At 35.1% G+C, this 27717-nt stretch overlaps 1 protein-coding gene across 1 annotated transcript; it reads left to right on the forward strand.

Annotated features, from left to right (window-relative positions):
* On the forward strand, window positions 1-27717 carry gnai1 (guanine nucleotide binding protein (G protein), alpha inhibiting activity polypeptide 1). The gene is made up of 9 exons (XM_048157167.1): window positions 1-439; window positions 13746-13788; window positions 13878-14019; window positions 16581-16738; window positions 20880-21008; window positions 22289-22418; window positions 23314-23467; window positions 25742-25949; window positions 26682-27717. The coding sequence occupies exons 1-8, from the start codon at window positions 322-324 to the stop codon at window positions 25930-25932; spliced, it is 1065 nt and encodes a 354-aa protein (XP_048013124.1). The 5' UTR covers window positions 1-321; the 3' UTR covers window positions 25933-25949; window positions 26682-27717.

Raw genomic sequence — 27717 nt, forward strand, 5'->3', positions numbered from 1 at the left:
CATGCATGCGAACAGGAAGCAGCGCGAGCCCGTGAATACTGACGCCCTGGGGAACGGATCGCTACGCTTTTACGGACTCTTTTTCATCCCTTTGAAGGGATTTACGGTGAAATAACAGCGGCAAAAGGAATAGTTTGATCGAACAAGGCAAGAGTCAGACCATATCCTCTGTCTTTTGATTTACAGGACCCCCTTTTGCGCTCGGCTCTTGTTTTTTTTTTTTTTTTTTTTAAAGAAGGGCGTGTGGTGGTTTTCCGGAGAGGGAGCTGGTGCATGTTGAATACTGTGCGTTAGATTTAAACGGTTCGGATCGTCGTGAGGATGGGCTGTACGTTAAGCACGGAGGATAAGGCGGCGGTGGAGAGGAGTAAAATGATCGACAGAAACCTGAGAGATGACGGAGAGAAAGCGGCCAGAGAGGTCAAACTCCTGCTGCTCGGTAAGAAACTATTAAACATATATGAGAGGCCTAAACTGTCCCGTTTCTTTGTTATAACTGCATTATAGGCAGTCACTAAAACAATATTATGCTGTAGTTACCAACAAAACTAGTAAGGAAACTTTGAGTGTGTGCCATAATGGTGGACTTTTGATACATTTGAAGCTTTCGGGAGTGTTACTTTTATATCGCTTTATATTTTTTAGGACTTTATACCTGTCGAGGTGGTCAACATTTCACTTTAATTCACATAATTATGATACATTATTAATAATAACAGAACATTTGGACAGAAGGAAATATTAATCGTTCCAATAAATGGTCACAAAGTGACAGAGCTGTCAGGGAAAACTGTCGCAATGCACTCAAAACAAACCCCCACACACTATGTGGTGCACTGCAAACTAAAAGAAGAGCTTTAAGTAGGCGGAAATGCATCTTTTGAAGGGTCCATTGGTAATGAGCTGCTGTGGTGATGATGCTTTGACATGTAGGAGGGGTCTGAGAATGGCGACCTGTTGCTTCATTCCCTTCTCATTGTGAAACAAGGGTGCATTTGATCATGATGAGTCGTGCAACTGAGCATCTGTGTGTCAGCACGGAAACATGTGAAATATGAAATAAATAAAGATTACAGGATTAGTCCACTTTTAAATTAACTTTTCCTGATAACTTACTCACCCCCATGTCATCCAAGATGTTCATGTCTTTCTTTCGTCAGTCGAAAAGAAATTAAGGTTTTTGATGAAAACATTACAGGATTATTCTCCTTATAGTGGACTTCAATGGCCTCCAAACGGTTGAAGGTCAAAATTACAGTTTCAGTGCAGCTTCAAAGGGCTTTAAACAATACCAGACGAGGAATAAGGGCCTTATCTAGCGAAACGATCGGTCATTTTCGAAAAAAAATACAACTGTTTATGCTTTATAAACACAAAATATCACATTGAACGTACTTCCGGTTTCCGCATTCTTCTAAAAGCTTACGCTGTATGTCCTATGCCTTCCCTATAATACTTATGGAACGAACGTGGCGCCAGTTTAGTACGTTCAAGGTCATATTTTGTGTTTATAAAGCATAAACGGTTGTATTTTTTTTTTTTCTGAAAATGACCGATCGTTTCGCTAGATAAGAGCCTTATTCCTCGTCTGGTATTGTTTAAAGCCCTTTGAAGCTGCACTGAAACTGTAATTTTGACCTTCAACCGTTTGGAGGCCATTGAAGTCCACTATAAGGAGAAAAATCCTGGAATGTTTTCATCAAAAATCGTATCTTTTTTTCGACTGAAGAAAGAAAGACATGAACATATGGGATGACATGGGGGTGAGTAAATTATCAGGAAAAGTTTATTTAAAAGTGGACTATTCCTTTAACAGCATACCCTCTGGTTCATGATAGATGAAGACAAAGCTTGTGTTGAGGTGTAGCCTAAATGCATTCATGGGTGATCTCTGGACTGCTGTGGCAAACCCTTTAACAAGTTTCCTCTATCCATAACTAGCCACAATAAGGACTTCATACTGGGCCAGGACTACTGTGAGAGACTTTTAAACCAGTTGACCAGAGTGCCAGAGTTTTATTTTACATTTTTGATCACATATAAAATAAGTAAAATGATCCAAAATAAATTAGATTTTCCCTTTGATTAAAAAAATTACATTTATATGTCTGAAAAATATGCATGTTTGGTTCATTTAGTTCTGTGGTGGCCATGACATATTAACTCGTGGGAATGTGATAATATGTCATAGCCACAAGATCATTTTGTCGAGGTAAAGACATCCTTATGTTGTGGCCTCGCAATGTGAGGTCGTGGTCTCGTGATCTGATGTTGAGGGAGGCAATGACATCCTTTTCTCGTAGCCACGAGTTTAAAGGATTAGTTCACCCAAAAATTAAAATTCTGTCATTTATTACTCACCCTCATGTCGTTCCACACCCATAAGACCTTCGTTCATCTTCAGAACACAAATTAAGATATTTTTGATAAAATGGCTCAGAGAGGCCTGTTTATTCAACAATATCTAGTGATGGCCGATTTCAAAAGACTACTTCATGAAGCTTTACGAATCTTTTGTTTCGAATCAGTGATTTCTGTCACGTGATTTCATTAAACGAGGCTTCATTATGTCATAAGTGTTTCGAAATTTCAATAGTTCACGTGACTTTGGCAGTTTAATACACACTCCGAACCACTGATTCGAAACAAAAGATTCGTAAAGCTTCGAAGCTTCATGAAGCGGTGTTTTTAAAATCGCCCATTACTACATATTTTTGAATCAAGTCCCAATTTTGTTTTTTTGGTGCACAAAAAAGTATTCTTGTCGCTTTATATAATTAAGGTTGAACCTCTGTAGTCACTTGAACCGTTTTAAATATGTTTTTAGTAGCTTTCTGGCAATGCAGGCCTCACTGAGCCATCATATTTTATCAAAAATATCTTAATTTGTGTTCCGAAGATGAACAAAGGTGTGGAACGGCATGAGGGTGAGTAATAAATGACAGAATTTTCATTTTTGGGTGAACTAACCCTTTAATGCGTAAACAAACCTGCAACCTGGGATAATCAGAAATGGATATTAATAGTGAATTAATATATTAATTTGAATTAAGTATGACAGAAAAGTGCGGAAATAAGAAATTATTATATTAACCTATACTATAGGCCTACTATTATATTTTACCTATAGACTGCATTCGAATGATGTTTGTTATTATCAATAAATGTTAAAAGAATATCTAAAATAATATAGGCTTATAAGAAAAAAGCCCACAGCTTTTTAAATCCATTCACTTATTGTGTCTTATCTAGCATACTAATGCTAGATTTCTGATCCTAACCCATAGCTAACCTAATTCTGTCCTGTACCTACAATGATCTAATGGTACAGGAACTAACTATCCAACCTTAACCCTGATATGTAACTACTAACCCCAACCCTGATTATTCATAAGCCATTTACTGTTATGAAAAGCTATTAGCTGTTTTCTGCTTTAAAATATTAGTCCACTGAAAGGCTGAAAGGCAGTATTGATTATGACAGTCAGGCTAGCATAATAGAAATAGCATAATTTTTATCTCTTACTGCCATATACTGTACATAATTCAGACATCAACACTGTGTTGTATTTTAGAACTACAAGATAGTAGTTTTCCATTTCTCAGTCAGAGCTAGTTACCAAACAAATGGCTAGATATCATACTGATGCCAGTCAACAGATACCTCATTTGCGTATCTGTTATCTGTTGCATTAATCTGTAATTCCATGTTCAAGCCAGTACTGTCTGCAGTCATTGTGACCTAAGAAGTACCCACTGCTTCCACCGTGATCTTAGTTAGATTGTATCTCAAATACTGCCACTCGTCTCCAGGCAACACGCAGACGCACACAGACACACAAACTCAATGTGTTCAAATTACCCATAACAGTAGCACCAATAGAGTCTGGTGAAAGAACGGACCCAACACTCACACCATTATAGTGTTTTTAGTATGGAGTGCCTCTTTGGTTTGCAAGAATTGACCAGCACATGGAAGGTTTGGTGACTTCACGTGTTTGTCTGAAACAGAACCGTATCAGGCACTGGGTCGTAGTCGACCCCGTGAATCTCACATGGGGTGCATTGACACCTGATGTGGTTTAGCAGCCAGAACGCTCACATGCTGATGCAATCACTCAGTGTGCTGAATGTTTTGCTGTAATATGAGCATTTCAATAAGCGGTTTAATTGCGATAAAATCCAATAATATTTTAAATCTAATCCATTTGAAAAAAAGAGAGCCGTTTTATATTTTTCTTGGTCAGATATGAGATTTTTGAGGGTTTTTTTTGTTGGCCAGTAATCTTGTAGATTTATATAAAAATGATTCTTCATACATAACACATTTGCACAGAGATTTATGGTGGAGAAAATGTGATTTTCTTTCAGTGTCGATGCACTGTGGTCAATAGTGAACATTACTGATTATTGAACATTATTGGTTGCATTATTTGATCAAATATTTGTAATATTCCTTCTCGCATAATAATAATAATAATAAAACTTGCTATTTTAGCTGTTTCTTATTTACTTATTTGGTAATTACCCATGTAATTGGGTCATTGAAGAACAAGGTTTTTAAAAGTGTATAAAAACCTAATAGAGATAAATCTAATTTTGAAGTTGTGTTAAGTGTTAGCAATGAGATTATGTGGTTTTTATAATCAGTTAACACTGCTTTTGTAATTTTTTTTTACAAGATGGACAAAATTTGTCACCAAAAAAGTCATTCGGTTTTACCAAAATTTTGGTTTTACTGAATGACACTTTTGGTTATACCGAATGACAATATTTTCAAACAATGCTAACAGGCTCATATCTAGCAAAAGGACAATCAAACATTTTATATTTAGTACAAGTTATTAAAATATTACAACATTTTCCATGTTTCATAGCGGTTGTACCGAATGACCTGATGTTTCTGGACATGCGTATGAGCAAGTGAAAACATGAATTTTTCAAACAGATAAAAGAGAGTTAGTTACTTTGCTTTACGACCATGTGCTCATTTGCAGGTGTCTGAATGATGTCACATCCTGTCACATGATATTGACCACATGACTTGATCCAAAATGGTCCCTTTATATTGGTTACTCCAAATGACATCAATGAAATTCATTTTTCTGGACATTCTCATAACAAAGCAACGACTTCTACACATAATTTTAATACCATTTTGCACTGTTTATATATATATATATATATATATATATATATATATATATATATATATATATATATATATATATATATATATATATATATATATATGAAAAAATTATATACATTTATTACATTTTAAGATATTTTAATCACAAATTAAATGGCTGTATTGGCCTTTGGATGGTTAAACCGAATGACCTTTTGACACTTCAAAATCTTTAAAATATTTTTTTATGTAGCAAAATATAATTAAAATCTTTTGGATTCAATAAAAGAGATCTAGTTGTACTACCTTACATACTTTGGATGTCATATCTATTTTATTATTATTATTATTATTATTATTAGGGCCTTTGGACAAAAAATAAGGTTAACCCATTGACAAGGCTGTATCTGGATGTTTACACAAAATTAAAATTACTGTTAAATAGTCAAGTGAGTACAGGTTTTGGCTGATGATTTTGGCTGAAAATATAAAAATGGTCCAATGTTGACTGCTTCATTTTTCTGGCTGATACATATCGGTCTATCACTACTAACACTATCTGATTTTTTACAGCTGGTGCTTTGGGTTGATTTCCATTAGATTTTTGGCAGGAAATGGCTAGTGTTTTTGCACCATTGAGGTCGGGGTGTGGTGTATTACAGATGATAACCTTGGGCTTGTGTGTGATAACCCAACTGATTGCTGGACAGCTGGTCTCAGCGGATGTGTGTGTGTCATGTTTGGAACTACAGGGATGAAAATGAACTGACTGGGCCTAATGTAGCAGCACTAATGTTTGTAAAGCATGTAAACCTCAGACCACCTCGCTGTTGATCACTTACACACACACACACACTAAAGTGAAGCATCACCATGCCCTTCAATATCTCCTTCAAGGAAAAACGCAAGCAATTGAGAAGACTTTAGCGTGGCATCTGTTGGTCATGAAAAAGTTTTTTTTAACCTGGTCAAATTTAGTGTATGGTATTATTATCTGTTATAAAGTAGGTTTGTGTGTGTGTGGGTGAGCGAAAGCATAGATCGGTCTTTTTGCACGTCATGGTTTGAGGGTTTTAAGAGGGTTTGATGTGCATTCCATTTACATTCCAATGATGTCACTGGAGTGAAAGTTCATAGGCCGTTCAATAAATTAACATCACAAAGCACACCAACATGGGTGTTTTCCACTTGTGGTATGGCTTTAATGCTTTTTAAAGTAAGCATAAAATCAAAATTGACCCTAGTTACTAGGGATAGTTCACAGTAACACCCTAATAAAAGAAAATTCTGTCATCTTACAGTATATCCCCACCCTAATGTTGCCTTTATTTCTTCCATCAAACACAAAAGGAAATGCTTTGAAGAATGCTTCACCATTCACTTCTACTGCATAATCCATAGTATTATGACTCATTCTGCCTAACATCTCTCTCTTTGAGTTCACTCTCTGTGTTCAAGAGTTTCAAGAGTGCATAAGGAGAAAAATGTTAAAGAAATAGTTCACCCAAAAATGAAAATTCTATCATAATTTACTCACCCTCATGTTTCTTTTGTTGGGAAAAAAAAAAAAAAAAAAAAAAAAAAGATATTTTAAAAAATGTTGATACATTTTTCAAAAAATTTTTCAAAAAACTGTTTGATTACCAACATTCTTTAAAATATCTTCTTTTGTGTTGGACATAAAAACGAAACCCATACAGGTTTGGAACAACAGGAGGGTGAGTAAATTATGAGAGAATTTTCATTTTTGTGTGAACTATCCCTTTAACCAACCTCCAAACAGATTTTGTAGGCCTAAGAAAATAAGCACATTAATTTCTGCAAGTAATGTGTACTGTTTGAGGCTTTAAAAATGGGTAATTTACAGTCTAGGGACCAGATTTACCAACAGCTTGCACCAGCACAAACCCTCTTTTGGTGTTAAAAAAACTACTGTCGGGATTTACTAAAGACACGCAGTGCAAAATTAGCGCTGAAAAGGTTTGGACTGAGTTGTTTTTGCAGCTGACTTTATTGCATATGCATTTGTAGGAGTTTCCCTTTCAGACGGACATTTTTGGGAGGAGAGTATTTAAATAAATCACGCAACGCGATTTACTAATGTTTGCGCTAATCAATTTACTGGTATTTGTGCCATTATTGAATTTTATATATATATATATATATATATATATATATATATATATATATATATATATATATATATATTAATTAATATATATATATATATATATATATGTTAAAATATATATAATTAATATATATATATATGTTAAATATATATAATATATATATATATATATATATATATATATATAATAATATATATATGTTAAATATATATATATATATATATATATATATATATATATATATATATATATATATATATATAATTCAATTAATTAAATGAATCATTTAATCATTTATAAATTAATTAATTGGCATCCATATCTGCGATACTGGCCTTGATAATACTTGGTATCTATCTGTATATTAAAAATATAAAAATATCATAAAATATGCTTCATTTATTTTAATTAGTCAATGTGTAAATTGATTGCACCCAACATGATTAATTACAGAAAACTGTGATTAATTACATTAAATAATTTACATTCCATTTAGACATACTAGGTTACTTTTGTAGATAATGCAGTCTTAGTAAAATCAATTTTCAGTCAGTTCCTGACCTAAATGAGTCCCGTCCAACATTTTTTTTTCCCCTTCTCATTAAATATCTATAGTTTAACTCAGAAAACTGTCACATTTTGACTTCAAGCTTAATCCAAACCCTGCGAAAGAGACGAGAAAGAATTTAAAAAGCCAAAGAACTCCTATGAGTGTCAGCTGTTCGATGAGCCAGTGTGTTTTGTGAGACGTGGTTTCAATAGAAGATGTTTTGGGAATACCAAATGAGATGAGATTATTGTTAGTCTTCATTAGGTGTTTACGTGCTCAAATTAGTGTGCGGGTCATGATTTTATTGGGATCCAAAAGAACAAACTGTTCATCTTGGATCATCTAAGAGGCTCTTTGTTTCAGAGATGCACTTGTGTATGCGTCTGTGTGACTATGTCTCTCTCTCTGTCTTTCCCATGGATGGGTACATTGATAAGTCCCTCTGGGCTACAGAGCCTCTGTGGTGAGACATAATTAAAATAATGTGTCCTCTCTACTTCCTTCTGAAGGAATCTGTTCAATTGCAGGTATGCTCTTCTACGTCTCTGCCAGGTCAAATGTTTACATGGAGCTGTTATTGAAAATGATGATGTAAAACTATTTGTTGATGTCTTGCTCTGGAGGCAGTCATATGCCATGTATTTGCCTGTGTGATGTCACAGGTTACCCAACATCACAACAAGCTGTTTTTGGAGCTTGATTAAATAAATGCTTTGTTTATAATGAGGAAGACGTTTTAAATGGTACAAAGATGTCTTGTCAAAAGATCAAGACAAATTCAATTTCTCATGTCATGACCCCATTAAAGATTTATATAAATACAGAAAAATAAAGATAAAAGCACTGACCCAATAGTTCCATCAATTGACCCAAAATGTAAAAATCTTGTTTATTTTTGCATTACTGTTTTATTGGCAGTTCATTTTGTGAAAATTCTGACTTAAAATGCTAACAGATCTTACCTGCAAAAACAACACGTGAAAATGAATCATTAGAAGGGCTTAAAGTGTGTAATATAATACAGAGCGTGTGTTTGCTGTAATCTAATAAGACGGGGCAGTGCGACAAAGCATTGCATTAGAGTTGTCACATGGTGTCAGTGTGTTGAGACACGCTGGAGTTGTGTTTCACAGATAGGGCTGTGATGTAAGTCTGTTATCGATTGCAATCTGTACAAAAATGGGGAGAGGTATCCTCAGAGGGCCAGAAAAGAGTTGTCATTTTGTCAAATCTCAAAGGAAACCTTGTGGATGGAAATTGGTGATTGTGAAGTGCGACAAACATGAGACATGCTGCTATCAATTATTAAGATTATGCTATTCCAAAAATGCATACATTAATGGAATAATTAAAAGGAAAAAGAATTTCTCAACGCTAGGTGGCTTACATAATCACGGAGGAGCTGAAAATAACAGATGCACTTTAATCATTAATGATGCCTGAGGTGAAATGTGATCATATATTTATATGTCATACTGAAAAATTGCAAACATACATAAGACATGTTTTGCAAGATTTAGAGTTCTCTTGTTGTTCTTCTAAACGAAATGATGAAATTCTGCTTTCATCATAAGCTGTTATAGCTGGGTGAAGCGTATCAGATGCTTTGGGGTAAGCTGTGCCAGTGGCTCAACTAATAATTGAATGCTTTTCTGGTTACAAATTGTTTCCAAGGCAGAGATTAATATTAATTTATTAAAGGGTTATGATTATGATTTCACGTTTTTAACTTTAGTTGATGTGTAATGTTGCTGTTTGAGTATAAACAACATCTGCAAAGTTACGACACTCAAAGTTCAATGCAAAGGGAGATTTTTTTTTTTTTTTCAGAAATAACAACAAGCTTCTTCCCCGGTTGGTGATATCACAAACCCAAAAATTTACTTAAAACCTGTGCAACAAAGGGGGGTGAGGCCATGTTGGGCTGCTTTAGAGAAGAGGAAGAGTTGTTGTAGTAGAGTGTTGTTGCCATGCCGTCATTTACGCATTTTACGAGGGTCAATTCAACGCTGGATTTGCACAAAAGTTTAACATGACGGCACATGCTAGTCGATGAGTTGAATCAACTCCACAGCAACTACATAAATTTATCCATTAACCATTCAGAAACGTCCAGTTTCATTCTAAAAGTCTAAATTTTCATTTTTAAACACTTGCAGTCTGTATAATTCATAAACACAACTTCATTCTTTATACATTTCTCCAACAGTGTAGCATTAGCCGTTAGCCACGGAGCACTATCAAACTCATTCAAAATCAGAAGTAAACAATATAACAGTATACAATACTCACATAATCCGACGTATGCATGACAAACACTTTGTAAAGATCCATTTTGAGGGTTATATTAGCTGTGTAAACTTTGTTAAGGCACTGTTTAAGGCAAGCGCGAGCTCTGTGGGCGGAGAGCATGGGATTTAAAGGGGCCGCAGCATAAAATCGGCACGTTTATAATGATGCCCCAAAATAGGCAGTTAAAAAAAATAATTAAAAAAAATCTATGGGGTATTTTGAGCTGAAACTTCACAGACACATTCAGGGGACACCTTAGACTTATATTACATCTTTTAAAAACATAATCTAGGGCACCTTTAAGATATATGCACTCTTAAATGGGCTCCAACTGAACAAAAACACATTGTGGACACTTTTTATGCAAAATAATTTTAATGTTGTTTCTTTCATTTTGGGGTAAAATATAACAAACATTTCTTTGTAAGATACATCAAAGGAGAAAACTATTTCATCCAAGGCAATTCCAACATTTGACATTTGTTTATCACTCCCCAGCTGTCGTATCTGCAGGTTTGCTCACAGTGTGCAACATCTTTTCCTAATTTGTAAGTTTATGAGGTGATCAGATGTGTCATGGTGGGTGTTCTCTTGTGAGGAATCACTTGGCTCATTCAACCCACAAAAGTAACGATGATATGTCAGCCAGGCTGTTGATATTTGCTTATTTTGACATTAATTGTGGTACTGTAATCATTTTTTAGTACCATCCAGCTAAATTACGAACCAAGTGAAGCCTTTTCCTCCCATTTGGAGGAAAGCACAACTAAAATCAGTCATTTACAAATTCACAGATTACTTCAATATACAGTATTTTTCATAGATTCATACCACACGGTTTTGTTTAGGTCAACAAATGTTTACAGTTCTAACAAATTACAGCTCAGGTTCTTGACCATACAGAGACATGAGCCACCAGAAATGATGATCAGAGAAGAGTTTTATCTGCCACAATGAAGTGGCACATACTGTATGCGCACAGGAAGCAAGTTACTATGACAAATGGGCATTATCATGCATTACTGGAAACAAATGCATATGAGCGATACACTGCAGAGCTGCTTTTCTCTGGCATGCACCCATCAGGTACCTGAGCCCTCTTTGGCAGCATGTCCTCAGAAACAGGGCCGGTTGCTATGGCAGTGTGACGAGAGACCGGGCTTGAGCATGCGCGTGCGCGGATGCATGCATAAATGCATGATCGCATGTGTCAAATGTACAAAAGCAAGATGAGTGTAACAGTTCATTTTCACGAATAGAAACTGGTTTGCACCTTGTTCCTCTAGTGGCACATTCTCTCTGTTTGTCCTTTGCTTTATTAAGATCTCTCCCAGGTTGCACTAGCCCTGGAGGGCTGTTTCAAGCACTGCTTATAACACCGTTTCTTGTTATAAAAACATACACCTCTATTTTCTGATTCAGTGGTTTAATATTCCACCATAGCCTGTCGAAATTCTTCTGTTACAGGTGTAATGATGTTTTAGTGCTTAAAAACAGTTGGATGGAAATAAACTTGTTTTGTTTGGCAGTAGCTGATTTTATACACTGGTAACACACGGATCCGTGACATGACCCTCACTATATATTAAATACACCTCTTCTATGATCAGTGTTGTTATAATTAACTAAAACTATTAAGTTTTTGAAGCATTAGCGGAACTAAAATAAAATAATAGATGAAAAACTTCACCTTATCTACAGTAGTCAACATTTGAAGTGAATCGAAATAAATTCATCAAAATTGTCCTAAGAAGGTTTTAGTGACAACTTTGATGAAACATTTTGATCCACTTCAAATGTTGACTACTATATTTTAGTTCAGCCAAGACAACATTTTTTAAAAAAGTACTATAAAGACAAATTAAAACTGAAATAAAAATGAAAGCTATATACAAACTATAAAAAAAAACCTAATTAAAATGACAAAAGCAAATAAAATAAGTAAAATTAAATTAAAATACAATTACTACAAATACTACAATTAGTGAAAACTAGTGTACATACAAATTAGGACAAACAATAGTGTATAAATAATACTAAAATAATGCCTGTCTATGATGGACATGTTTTTAATTTCTGAATTCAAATTCATTTTGATATATTTGGTGTGTCTAAACAGGTGAAACAACTGTCCTAGTATCATAATGAGGGGAAAAAAGTCTGATTAAAAGAATGAAATTCATGAAAAGAAAATATTACTGAGTCATTTAAACTTGCATTATTATTTCTTAGAAAAATAGGCAGTAAGAAACCTGTATTCAGGAAGGACAAAGAGAAACACAATATTAATATACCTTTGTGTACTATGTTGTAGTAACTCAATTACCATCCAGGTGCTGGATGAATTATATTATGCTGAAATATCCAAACCATATTTCCACAATCTTGAACTCTTAGAAGTTGATCGGTCACCATCCACTTACTCATGGTTTCCATTGTAACCCATAATAATCTTATCAGATGTTGATCTTTGATCAGGCACTAAGCCTTTGGCAAAGAGCTGTGCACACTTAAATATGCACTCTAAGTGCATGTGTGTGTATATTAAAGGAATGTTCACAATGTCCAATACAAGTTTAGATCTATTGAAAACACCATGACCATTTAAACTTGGTAACCTCTGTAACATTTGCACAATACGAGCAAAGATATCGGAAAGGGATGTGGCGTAACAAATTTAATTTTCTTAGAAAAGTAGTCCAACCTTTATAAGTTGATTTTGACAGCTGAAATGTCAAATTTTTGCATTGAAGAACCCGTTTTCCCTGTCTGCCATTGATCGGACAACCAGATAGTCTTCTAAGTCTATGGGTTTTTTTCTGTTAAGCAGATCAAGACAACACACACACACAGCAGTGGTGTTTTCTGTCTCAGTGCTAGGGAACGATATCCCAGTAGATAAGCTGGTTAAATTGGATTCTATAAGTGGAGCCGTTATTGAACAAATCAATGCAGCAGCAGGAGCTGACAGAGTTTGCCAGCAGTGCACATTTGTAAACATACACGGGATAGGAACCTTTATGTGTAGTCCGTTTAATTTATCTGCACAGCATTTAATTTACTCACCCTTATGTCGGTTCCAAACCCATATGACCTTCTTTCTTCCGTGCAACACAAAAGGAGATGTTTCATGTTCATGTTGCTCTTTACCATACATTGAAAGTGGATGGGGGATTGCGTCTGTCTGACTCAATAAACATTCTTCAAAGCTACTTTAAGGATGATAGAAAGCTGTATAGTGGATGTTTGGAATGACATGACAGAATGATGTTTGGAAGAATTTTCTCACGAGAAGTAAATAAAATATTCATATGCAATAATGAAAAAATGAAAGTGTTAGAACGACTATGTACAACAATGTTCAATGTCTTAGATCTTGTATTTCCAGGACAAAAGAGACTGTCGTTGTCTGCATCGCTCTACAGGGTTTGAAAAATTCACACAGGGGCTCCTCAGAAACAAAGCACTAAACTGAAATTGTCAGAGGCTTTTTGAATTTTAATTTTAGTTTTCTGTCTTAAGGGGCTCATAGGAGTGAATACATTAACTTAGTCATTGTTCTTGAAATTCATTAAGTCTTGCACTAGTTGAATCGTTTGTAGACAAATGAGCTAACTCTTACGCAACTGCTCTTTTACAGGTGCTGGAGAGTCTGGGAAGAGTACAATAGTCAAACAAATGAAGTAAGTGTTTTGCTTTCATTTTCTACTCTAACTACACTTCTGTTTTAGGCTGAATATCATTTATTGGTTATTCATATCTCTCTATATAGAATCATCCATGAGGCGGGCTACTCGGAGGAGGAGTGCAAACAGTACAAAGCTGTTGTCTACAGCAACACTATTCAGTCTATCATCGCCATCATTCGTGCCATGGGGCGACTCAAGATCGATTTCGGAGACGCAGCACGAGCGGTGAGTCACAGGATTGGTGGCCTGGTGCGATTCATGTCGCCCACAGCCCACTTATGTAGATTCACAGAGACTGTAAAAATGAAGAGATGGACCACAAAAAAATAAAAAAGCGAATGGAAGAAATCGTAATGGCCAATATGGCGGCTGTGGGAATGGAAGTTTTGCCTTTCATTTAAATTAATCAATTGTTTTTGATAGTTAGAGCCCTGTTTTAATGATATAAGTGCATGATCTAAGTGCAATGGTTGGTCTACAAGGGTTGTCCCTATTCTCTTAATGAGTAATGGGTTTGGGGCGTAATGTGCAATAAACCAATCTCATCTCCCATTCCCTTTAAAACCCAGTTGCACTCTAAACTAGCAAAAAACACTTGCGTCGCACCTGGCGCCGCGTTGCGCTGGGTATATGATAGGGCCCTTAGTGTTTACTGTTTACTGATTGAAATACACCTCTTCTACGCTCTAAAAAAATCTTTAAAAATAGGGCCCGATGTACCGTGTTAATATGAAGGAATTTTCCATATTGATTTTTCACAGGTGTTTTACCAGTATTTTGAATTCGGCATTCTAGTGTGTTGTGTTTTAGTGTTAAAGGAAACGTTAACAGATAATGTTCTGGCAGAAGATTTTTTTTCTTACAGTGTATGATGGCCATTTATTAAAAATTTTATATTTTGGGGGGCATAAAGTAAGTCAAATGTCAGAGTCGTACAACTGTCCAGAAGAAAAAAAAAAAGACCTTTTTTGACCTTTATACACCGTGTTCCAAATTATTATGCAAGAGACAAATCAGTAAGATTTCTGTACAATAAACATTCAGATTTTAGTTTTTCTCAGAAAATGTTTGTTTGTTTGTTTATCCATGTCTTTTTAGATAACTGGTATCAATCTCAGACAAAATAATTTGCCAGGTCTATGGAAACCCTACTTAGAGGTTGTTCCACATTATTAAGCAAGTCACAGTTCTCATGCAATATGGGGATGAAGAAAGATCTTACTGAAGATGAAAAGCATGAAATGGTGCAATGTTGTGCAAAAGGCATGAAAACAACTAATATTGTGTGAAACTGAATGGAGATCATCAAATTATCATAAGATTTATGAGTGATTTAGAGCACAGCAGAACTCGATCAGATAAAGGCTTATTGAGGAAAGTTCCTGTCAAAAAAATTAATTGTATTAAAAGGGCAGCTATAAAAAAAGCTAGTGTTGAGCAGCAAACAGGTATGTGAAGCTGCTGGTGTCTCTGGAGTCTCAAGAAGCTCTCCATGCAGGCTGGTAGTTGTGCGTAAAGATGCATTTTAGACACCACTAACCAAACCTCACAAAGAGAAAGCTCAACACTGGCTTTTTTTTTTATAACTGCCCTTTTAATACAATTAATTTTTTTGACAGGAACTTTCCTTAATAAGCCTTTATCTGACTGAGTTCTGCTGTGCTCTAAATCACTCACAAATCTTATGATAATTTGATCAATCTCCATTCAGTTTCACACAATATTAGTTGTTTTCATGCCTTTTGCACAACATTGCACCATTTCATGCTTTTCATCTTCAGAAAGATCTTTCTTCCTCCCCATATTGCATGAGAATTGTGACTTGCTTAATAATGTGGAACAACCTCTAAGTAGGGTTTCCACAGACCTGGCAAATTATTTTGTCTGAGATTGATACCAGTTATCTAAAAAGACATGGATAAACAAACAAACAAACATTTTCTGAGAAAAACTAAAATCTGAATGTTTATTGTACAGAAATCTTACTGATTTATCTCTTGCATAATAATTTGGAACACAGTGTAATGACAAGACCAGGTTAGTTCAGGCTGTAAAAATGTTATTTGGTACAACCTAACAATTCATGATATTTAACAATTCATGATATTTGTAAAAAAAAAAAAAAAAAAAAAAAAAAAATATATATATATATATATATATATATATATATATATATATATATATATATATATATATATATATATATATATATTTTTTTTTTTTTTTTACCTTGAAAAAATTTATTTAAAAACCTTTTTGAAAATAATGATTAAGATGTGTACACTCATAATGTAAAAATACTGCTTGTTACTTTTTATTGACTGACATTAAATTTAAAGTGATTAAATTTAAACTTTTTGAATGCGTGATATAAATGCTATTAAAGGTATAAAAATAAATGCATGAACATGGATACAAAGAGTACATTTTAATAACTTATATAGATTAATTAATTTTAAAAGATTTTTCTTTTTCTTTATTTTGGACACACAACTGTAAATTACCCAGAATTTTTTTTTTTTTTTTTTTTTTTTTTAAATCAATAACTTGTCATTTTCGATAAAGGCTTGTTTTTGGATCTGTGTAACAAACCTATTATCATACCAGAATCAACATATTAGCTTGTATTAAAGATGTTACTGTAGCTTGTTTAAAAAAAAAACAAAAAAAACAAAGGTTGCAGTATTAAGTTAATTGTGGTTTCATTATAATAGGGATGATTTTTAGGACAATGAATGTATGTGTGCTAAAAAATTGAAATCTGCTCTCCTCTCTCTGTGTCTCAGGATGATGCAAGGCAGTTGTTTGTGTTGGCGGGCAGCGCTGAGGAGGGTTTCATGACAGCCGAGCTGGCTGGAGTGATAAAGCGTTTGTGGAAGGATGGAGGAGTGCAGGCCTGTTTCAGTCGATCCAGAGAGTACCAGCTCAACGATTCAGCAGCATAGTGGGTCTAAATCTCTGTCTTACTCTACCCATGCTATTTTTCTTGTCTTCTCTATATATCCTCTGCTTCACCTTACACCACATCCTAACCAAGCGTGGAACGCTAAAGCGCTAGGTGATAAATCACCCCACAGGCAAAAGAAAATCTGTTTTATATCTCAATTTTTTCCCCTACACAACAAGACTATATGGAGGGCAAATTGAGACTTCAGCATCTAGGATAATGACATGTTTTAAATAATAACTTATAAATGGATAAAGACAGACGTAATGTGAGCTATGAGGTTGTTAATCAATGACATTTGCTTCTGTTGAAGCCATTAGCCTGTATTATTTCAACTTGTTTTAAAATGAATAACTTTGAAAAACTACAATATATAACTTTAAATCAATAGTTTTATATGTTTCTCCATGATTTGACATTTTAATTAAGTTTTTCTTGTAACCTTTGATTTTTGTCTGATTTTCAAATACTTTTGGAACAAAGACTGCTGAAAAAAATGCTGTTTTTCACTACCCAAACCGATTTCTCATTGGCCCAAGTTGTATAATAAACATAAAATATGTATCATTTCATGATTATACATTTTTATCGACTGTGATTTTATCACCTCACACAGCATTTTGCTCTCTGCAGGGGTCGTTTTACATTTCGTTAGGATGAGGATGAATCGCCTCATGACTCTTTGTTTTTGTCCTTCACAGCCATTCTTTATTTATCTTCCTCTATCTCTCTATCTCACATACCATCCTCCCTTCCTATCTCTCTCAGCCTTTTCACCTTTTTGGGTGCTCAACCGTTCATTCCCTCTTCTGTTTTCTCTTTCCCTCCCCTTCTGTTTTTCTTGTTCACTGAACATCAGCCACTGCCAAAACAGCAAGTTCAAACAGCTTTATCTCCTGTCTTACCATATCCAGACTCTCACTTTTTAAGCCTTGAACGAGCTTGTCAATATTTGCCTGCTGCCTGTAGCTGCCTGCTTACTGTGCTACTAGAACACGCCGTTACCTTTGACTCAGAAAACCCGCCCGTCCGAGACTAGCCACGCGCGTACGCTGTTGCATTTCACATGAGAAAAATACACAGATGAAAGTGTGTCACATGCTGCTACAGTTAAGGCATGCAAATACGTGTGGGTGCGTGTTAAGGTTTCATGTTGCACAAAACCACTGATAAAGATAAAGTTGATAGCAATTACAGATAACAATTATGTAGTGTACTCAGAAATTCTTATTTTGTCTTAATAAAATAGTAATCACACTACTGTGTGTGTGTTTGAATTTCTCTAGTTTTACATGGCCAGCTACCTTCTAAGGAATCATCAGAACTGAATAGAACATAAAAATCTGATTTGAAATGCTGCACATTGTTTTGTGGGACTGATCCTGATATGCAGAACCAATTTTTAATTATTGGGTCCCACTTTATATTAAGTGGCCTTAACTACTATGTACTTACATTTAAATTAATGATTTGATACAATGCATTTATTGTGTACATACATGTTTTTACATTGTACTTATATTTGAAAAACACCTGCATGTAATTACATCTGTAATTAATTTCTGTAATTACATTTATAATTACACTGTTGACCCATCCCTTACACCTAACCCTTACCCTTAAACCTACCCATACCACCAAAGCTTTCCCTAACCTTACCCGTATCCCAATTCAATAGCAGAAAAAGTGTTTTGCAATTCAATATGAACCCAATAAGTACATTGTACTTATTTTTTGATTTAAGTACATAGTAGTTAAGGCCACTTAATATAAAGTGCGACCAATTATTGTTTTATTTCTTTTTTCATCCATCCATTTTCCAAACCGGTTGTCTGTTCAATGTAGGGTCTAGAGTCTATCCCAGTGTCTCAGGCCATAGGTGAGGAGTTTAATTTCTTTTAAGTTTCTTTTAAATAATTTTAATACAATAACTAAATAACCAATAGATTACATAAAATATCCTCTGTATTGTATGTAATCTATTGGTTTATTGTATTAAAATTATTAAAAATATATATTATTATATTATTTTTGTATCACTCTCACTTGACAAATCAATGGAATTCAAATAAAAAGTGTGTATGTATGTATATATATATATATATATATATATATATATATATATATATATATAAAAAAAAGAATTAAAAAAAAGAATAATTTCAAAAACAAAAAATGGATTATGAATATTTATTATTATTATAGTATCACACCTCACTTTATGAATCAAAAGCTTTTACCTGTATATTGTTTTTTGCGAATGATTAAAACATTATTTAAGTATAATATAATTTATAATTGTTATATAAAATTAATTTATACATAGCACACACAAATATTTATAGGTTCATTATCAATAAAACTATGGTTTTATCTGCACTTTCCAGTATGGAATTACAATTTTTTCCAGTTTTGCCATTTCACCCTACTAGTAAACCACATTTTGCTCACTGAGCTTGTTGCGATGCATTCTTGGATTGGCCTTCTCTGTGGCAAATACATTAAAAAGTGTTTTATTATTCAGCCAAAGTGAAGTGATGAACATAAGGTTGCTTTTAGAGCAGACTTTGTGCCAGAAAAACCTGTGGTATCTTAAAATGCTGTCTAGTTGGGTAGCTCACTAGGTTTTAGAACAGAGCTTCTGTGTAAATATGTGTGTGTGTGTTTGTGGTATTGGTCTTATTTGTGTATTTGTGAGTGCGTAATGTGGTTTGGCTTTTGTTTAAGCTGTTACTAAGCATTGCCAAATCGCGAGCTAATGCGTAGCCTGTGTCATACCATTTTAGTCAGGGCTGTGAACATCATATGAAGTGGGCAGTTGGCAGACGTTACGGCTCAGCGTTTGTTTTCAGGAAACGGCCCTGTTGACTGTTGTGCAATTGTTTGAGCAGAGCTGCGTGCATGTGTATAAAAATCTGTTTTAGCAGAAGGGGATTACTGCAGATTGAAAGTTTAAATCCTCGTCTCCACCCAGGTCTACCCCTGTTCCCTTGTCTCGTGAGAGACCCAGTCGGAACCTCTGGTACCCCTTTTCCACCAAGGCAGTTTGAGTGCTGGTTCAGAGCCAGAGCCTAGTTTTTAAATCAGTTCTTTGTCGTTTGACACCCAAAGCACCACCTCTGAACAAGGAAAAGTGTTTCGTAAGTAACACCAAAATATTGCTGATCTACAAGTAAGAACTGCTTGAGGCATGGGCTGGGAGCGGGGTTACCGTGACTAACAAGACGAACAGAAACTTATGACCGCCATTTTTTTTAAAATAGCAGATAATTGAGCTAATAGCAGCTCGATTGTAATCTACATGTTGGATTCGCTGTGTTTAGATGCCGATATTAGTTCGCAAAGCCACGAGCATCAATAGTAGAGCAACGTCTGACATTGTTAATGGTGTGTTTGTGTTTAGCGCTGCTGCGCTAGTGTTGCTGGGAAAGATGAGACGTATACAGTGATGTAAGACCTGGCTCTGTGGTGGCTCTCTTCACATTTCACATTTATTTATTTGTATAGCGCTTTTCACGATGCATATATCTTTTCAAAGCAGCTTTACAGAGAATGCATGTCAACATTACAATTTAAAGAATGCAGTTAGCAAATAATGTTATAATTTAGTGATTTACAATCACTGTTAGCAGTTTAACTGAACGTAGAAGCAATGAGCTCCTGGAAAAATGAATTACATTAACAATAATTAGGATATAGAAATTGGGCAATGTGCATGTTGATCTCTGTTGGTAAAAGCAGCATATGCTGGTTAGGTATGTTTTGAAGCATGGCAGCTGGTTTGAGCTGGTTTAAGCTGGTCAAGTGCTGGACCTAAGCAACAAGCTCCAGCTCAGGACCAGCTTAAACCAGCTCACAACCAACTAATGACCAGCATAAACCAACTCAAACCAGCTGCCATGCTTCAAAACATACCTAACCAGCATATGCTGTTTTTTTTCAACAGGGATGGAAAGGCTCTTAAGTTGAACAAACTCCGAACCGGCAATAGCACTATCTCTGAACTATAGCACCCAGCTCATGCTGGTGGAAAAGTTGTATGAGTCAAGAGATTTACTGGAACCAAAACTGACTTACTGCACTCACGATTTCATTTCATTTGAACTAACCCTTCCCTCTCTGTTTTTTATCTCCACAGCTACCTGAATGATTTGGACAGAATAGCACAGGCCACCTATATACCCACTCAACAGGATGTGCTAAGGACCAGAGTCAAAACCACAGGCATTGTGGAGACCCACTTCACTTTTAAAGACCTCCACTTTAAGTGAGCACTTTAGGATGTTTTATTACAAAACTGCAAAGAAAATACTCCTATTTCTCCCCCCAAAAAAATAAATCACAAAAAAAAATATGGTCTTCAAATAGGCTTAATTTTCTTGCATTCATTTTCTTATATCTTATAAAATATCATTATTATTACTTTGAGAATACACAAAATATATTTTAGATAATTACAATTATTTAAATTGAGAAGTGCATTCATAGAATGTAATTGTACTTTGTTGTACTAAATTTAATTTATTCTGATTGTAATAAAAATGATAAAAATCACTTGCATTACTGTAAAGTTTGGGAGAAGATGTGCTTAATTGTGCAAAAACTCTTAATCATTCAAAAAAAATTAGGCAAACTATAATTTATTATTTATTTAAAGCTGCTGTCCGCGATTTTTGGCCCTCTAGCGGTTAATAAACAGAACTGCTCGCGTCTTGCGGAAGAACATTGTACCTGGAGCTACTTTTCTCCATGTAAGTCTATGGCGAGTCACGCAGTTTCTGTGATACTCTGCGGCGGGCCCTACCAGTCCGGTCTGAAATAGTCAGAATATAAACACTTATTATAAGTGTACCATTATGATTCAGGATAAGACAAAAACAGAGTTTGGAAAATGTATTTATGTTGTATATTCTCATTATATCATTTTTGTAAATTTTTAACACCAAAAAAGTTGCGGACTGCAGCTTTAAACATGTAAACATGGCAGATTTCTTTGTGAAATTCACCTACAGTGATTTATTAGCTTTATTACACTTACTGTAACATATGATATGCATTTGCATATTCATGGATTGAATTAGGAAGTACTTCACATTAGTTTTATTTGGTGTTTTGGTGTAAATTGTGAATATTGGGACAACCCATGCAGCGTGTGACTGCAATCGTGAGCAAAAGTGATAGAAAAGAGAAGCAGAGAGAGACAAATAGAGAAGTGTCTGTCTTGAACTGGCTTGCACTCTGATTCAGACAGGAAGTGGAAGTACATAGCATCAGTTTCTTTGCCCATATTTAGCTTTAGACCTTTCAGAGTTGAAAACTAGTGTCCAACTCAATATTTAACATGCTATTTAGATCAATTGTGAATTGATATTTTGTGCGACACAAATGACACACAAAACTCAGTCTACTTAGTGAGTACCAGATCAATCACTTCTGTGGTTTCATTTCAGTTAGTATGCTCCCTTAACAGGCAGCTGTTGTCAGCAAAATAGCTCACTCGTTTAAGACTGATTTTTGTTAACCATTCTAAAATGTTGTGTATTTCAGGATGTTTGATGTCGGGGGTCAAAGGTCAGAGAGAAAAAAATGGATCCACTGTTTTGAAGGTGTGACTGCCATCATCTTCTGTGTTGCACTGAGTGACTATGACCTGGTGCTGGCTGAAGACGAAGAGATGGTGCGAGAATACTTCCTGTTATTTCGAAAAATACAGAATTACAGTGCTTGCAAGGCAGTGCTAGATTAAAATTATACTTTTTATTCCTACATTTCTGTAATTAGTTCCAACTGGAAGCATGAAACATACAAACTTCATTCAAACATTCTGTAGATAACATTTTCGGAATTGAAGAAAATTGAAGAAAAATATGAAATTCTCCCATTGACTAGTTAGCTATTGAAAAATGAACCGACTGTGATGGCGTGACTAACCAAAGCCTAAAACCCAACACAACTTATAACTTTAATTCTTTTTCTGCCTGGCAAGCATTAGTATTTCCTTAAAAAAAAAAAATTAAATCTGTATGTTGTAGTCTGTTTATATGAGTCTTAAATCAATAGTTCACCCAAAAAGGAAAATTCTCAAAAAGAAAACATAACTCTTCTTCGCTATAAATTTTTTTTTTTCCTGTAAACCTTCCGTAGATTTACTAGTGACACTATTATATACAGGTCCTATTGTTTGAAGTATTTTTGAATTTGTGTCGTTCAGGTGAATGAGAGGTAAATTCAGCCTGACTAGAAAACCAATTCCTGCATTTATCATATAATCCATACCAACGTGATATTGATTCAGTCTAAGCCCTACTTTATTAAGGGTTCGCAAACAGGTATTGATTGATTTAATAGTAAATGGCAGAGGGCTAAAGCACATCTACCCCCCCCAGCTTCAACTCGATACAAAGTTCGGCATGTAGTCATTAAATGATGGTTAAGTGGATGGTATTTGTCATTGTGTAATGTAATATAGTGTTTAAAGATGCTTCCAAGCCAAGATACACAATCGACACCCATTTTCTATCTCTTTCTGTCCTTATTGCTTATGGTCCATCAACCAATATCTCTTTCTGCAGAACCGAATGCATGAGAGCATGAAGCTGTTTGACAGCATCTGCAACAATAAGTGGTTCACGGACACCTCTATCATCCTGTTCCTGAATAAGAAGGATTTGTTTGAGGAGAAGATCAAGAAGAGTCCGCTCACCATCTGCTACCCAGAATATGCAGGTCAGACCCCCATACTGGTTTACTCTTTGTTACATGACTGTACTTTTTCAGGGCTGTCAATTTAACATTTAAATTTAATTAATTATTTTTGGAAAAATAACGCAAATAAAATCTAACTCTTAACACACTTGCCCCGAACCAGACCTATATATGTCATCTTACATTTCAGACATTTGGTTAGTGATGAACATGAAGCAGGGCAACAACTCACTGCATGATGTAGCCTATAGAATGCAGATATATGCCACTAAAATTCAAGATATTGGGGCAAAAATACCCCTATGAGTTTTTTTCTCATATTTATATAAGCAATATCACTCGTGTAACGAATGCAATATCACACAAGTGCTGTTTTTGTCCCAAATAGCACGAGTTTAAATGTGATATTGATTTTATACAACAGTTCAATAAATAAGAAGTTAATATTGTGTTATATTTTAGACACAATATTGTTTTTGTTGTTCAGTTTTGCAAACAAAAACATTACCTGTGACGTCAGAGCAGAACTGTTGTGTATCTCCAAGCAACACACAGCGTTGTTTCATTACTGAACTAATCCACATTTTGAGCAAAACAATCGGGTGAACCAATGATTCAATGGCACATTCATAAAGAGAGCCATTTACTTCATTCCTGAATGAAACAGCCGTTTTGACCGAATCAAATGAATGAATAACTAACTAATAAATTTAGACATTTAACGCCACTTACTGGCAGTTTTAGTTTCTTATTTAGAGTATCAGTTCATTAAAAAAATAATATCTTATTTTGGAGATAGTTTCCCCAGAAATGAAAATTCTGTTTATTCACATTTACTTACCCTTGTGTCGTTTCAAATCTGTACTACTTTCTGTCTTATGCGGAACATAAAAGAATATATTTTGAAGAATGTTGGTAACCAAACTTTGTTTGGTCTGTAAATGTATCTAAATACTAGTTCAGATGCAGCTTCTGAAAAAAATAATAATAATAATCATGGCTGTTGCCTAAAAGTTTGTGTGTAATAAAAAGTGTTGATTATGATGCTTTTCTCATTTAACACAATAATGACTCAAAACTTTTGATGTGCGATTCATTTGTTATTAATTAGATTGTAAATATTAATTGCTTGACAGCCCTATAATAAATTATTTGAAAAGGTTAATGCTGAAATGCCCAAGAAAGGCCCAAGTGTAGTTATTTCCTTTTACAAACCCTAAACCTATCCCTTAACCTAAAAAGAAAAATAAAACACTGCATTATTTCAACCCCAACTCAGAAAGCATGTCAAAATCTGAAAAAATGTTCAGGTCTGGAAATGACATGGAAATGAATGAAACTCTAAAACATTACTGAAAAATGATGGAAATACAGCTTTAAATTATCACTAAATTTATATCAGCTATAACTTGTTTTTTGCAGGGCCTCTATTTGAAATTATTTGTAAACATATTTTAAATATATATTTAAATATTTCTATTACTTACTCACAAATGACTTTAAATATTTGAAATTTGATTTCCGTTGATCAAAATGTATGGAAACCCTGTTGGAATACATTCTGTATACTTACAGTTTGAATATAATTTGCATAGATAACTGAGTTAATTCTCATTTAACCGTTACATACCAAATGCTTTGAAATGTTGAGTGTTACGGGGGTTGAAGACTCGAGCAAAAAAAACTGATCACAGCCTGGAATAAAATTTATGTGGTCCCTTATATATTACCAACGTCCCTTTAAGACAAGTCATTTCACTCAGCGGCCATCTTTGAAACGCCTCTTGGGCATTCAAGTGCAGCTCCTATCTCTTTGAATGGGGAAACATCAAATTCTCTAAAGATGTTTGCCAAGCTTGATTAAATTTCATATTTGAAATCGCCAATGAAATCTAACAACAACTGTCTCATAAATTTTGTTTCTAAATGCTCAAATCATGACAAAAAAACTGTATTATTCAAGCTGGATCAAGCTAATGCGCAGTCCTAAATACGCGTCTCGTGTCTCATTTCGGAGGCGCGTGTGACAGTTTCTATAGGAACCGGAGCTTCTAACGGCCGCTGCAGTGACGCGATGACTTTACCAGTCGGCGATTGGCTCTTATTTAGAAGGCAGGACTTATTCTGCCATACTGCTTATTGCACTTTCTCCCATTCAAAACAATACGAATGACGCGTCTTGTGTTTATCTATAGTCTTTGATATTACATAATTTCCAGTTATTTGATGTCACAGGAACATCATCCTGTGACATCACTTCCTCATACTGAAAATGTTTCCTGCCCATCCCCACAGGGTCGAATACATACGAAGAGGCCGCAGCCTACATTCAGTGCCAGTTTGAGGATCTGAACAAGCGGAAAGATACCAAGGAGATCTACACTCACTTCACTTGCGCCACCGACACCAAGAACGTGCAATTTGTCTTTGACGCAGTGACCGATGTCATCATCAAAAACAACCTGAAGGACTGCGGACTCTTCTAGAAACTGGCTCGTATCTGGTGAGGATCAGCTTCCTCAATGTCACATGTGCCATGCTGGCTATGCAGTGTGTTGTTCATGTTCAATGTTCATATTGCGAATGAAGTCGCATACTGGCCCTGGAGCCATCAGGGAATAAAACATTACAGGGCGAATGTGTGTTTAAAAGTGACGTCTGTAGATGTTTCAATGTTTAAGGGATAGTTCGCCCAAAAAAAACTGAATTTCTGTCATTTACTCACCTTCATGTTACCTTTATTACTACAAGTTGACATGAGTGCGAGTAAGTGATGAACAAGAATTACACATTTTTGGCAAAGAATTTCTTCAAGTTTAGATCCGGACTTCCTTTTAAGGGGGCAATATCTTTTTAAACGTACTACTGATGATCCAAGATTTTATTTTTGAAAGAAATTAATGCTTTTATTCAGCCAGGATGCATTAAATCGATCAAATTGATCATTAAATTGATTGTTTGGTTGTTGGCTTGTTCTGCACACAATGATGAAAGCTGTTTGTTTGTCACCATGAATATTTTGTTTCTTGGAAATCTGAATATTTTTGCCATTCTGTTTAGTGCAATAAGTGCTGTAAAATTTCTACACTTCACCTTTAAATTGTGATGTTAAATGTGTAAATAAGTGCGAACTAGTAAAAGTGCAGTAAATAGTTTACTCTTAATGCCTTGTTTGAATATGATAGTGAATCATTTAAGTCACATTTAAGTAACTCTTCTTTTTCTTTCTTTCTAGGTGCAATTGAAGCCAGTTTTGATGTGCATTTTGTTGGAGAAAGATTGCAAGACTAAGTATTGAGAAAATTAGTCTTGGACCAGTGCTGTACATTACGCCACTTTTGTCAGCTTTATTTATGGTTTTTGTCTTTGGAAATTTTAAAAAGTAGCATTTAAAAATGAATTGTGTCGAATGTTCGTACAGTCGTTGCTGTCACGGCCATGTTGTTTATTTTTCCCCCTGGCACAAGTTTGTTTCTTTAAAACAAGGGATTTCTTTTTATTTTGCTTTCTTGCATCAGAGAAGTTTCCCTTTTCTTGTAAAATGTTACTTTTTTTTTGCCTTTGTGGTTGTTGCTATGGGGAGAGAGGAAGATTGTGCTACTTGATCCAGTTTGTTGGTTCTCGTGCCTTCGCATGCGTTTCTGCAGTCTTTGTCCATTTGCTTGGGTTTGCCTGCTGAATATCTCTCCAACGTCAAAGAAATTCATACTGGATGTTACTAATTTGAGAGCACAAATCCTCATATGCATTGAATGTGAGCGTGTGAGAGAGAGTGAGAGTGTGTATCTGTTTGCGTGTTTATGTATATATATATTATGCGGCGGTGTAGAGAAAGCTAATGGTTAATACAGTGAGAGGTGGTCCAAACCTCTGGGTCTCCATAGCAACAAGAGTAGACCAAACAGCCACTTCAGATGGAGATGAGTCCTGTTCAGCTGTCAGACACTGAGACGCATGCAGGACTTGGAATCTGTCTCTCAAGCACCTGTCATCAGACACTGGTCGCCATTTTAATGGCTTTCTGCTCGAAGAATGGCGTGTTGCCGAGGAACGCCATTGAGAGACAAATGGACTGAGAAGGGGCTCAGGATTTCACAGGAAAAAAAAAAAAAAACAATATAAAAATGTCTGCAAAAAGACATTTGAGGCAAGCGATACTGTTGATTGATTATGAAGAAAACTGCCACCTCTGTCTGTGTGTTCTCCATATTGGGGGAACATTTGTACACTCATTTCCCTTATTTTGCTAATAAAAGGCATTTACTTCCTGA

This window comes from Megalobrama amblycephala, linkage group LG14 (genome assembly GCF_018812025.1).
Source record: "Megalobrama amblycephala isolate DHTTF-2021 linkage group LG14, ASM1881202v1, whole genome shotgun sequence".
Taxonomy (NCBI): domain Eukaryota; kingdom Metazoa; phylum Chordata; class Actinopteri; order Cypriniformes; family Xenocyprididae; genus Megalobrama; species Megalobrama amblycephala.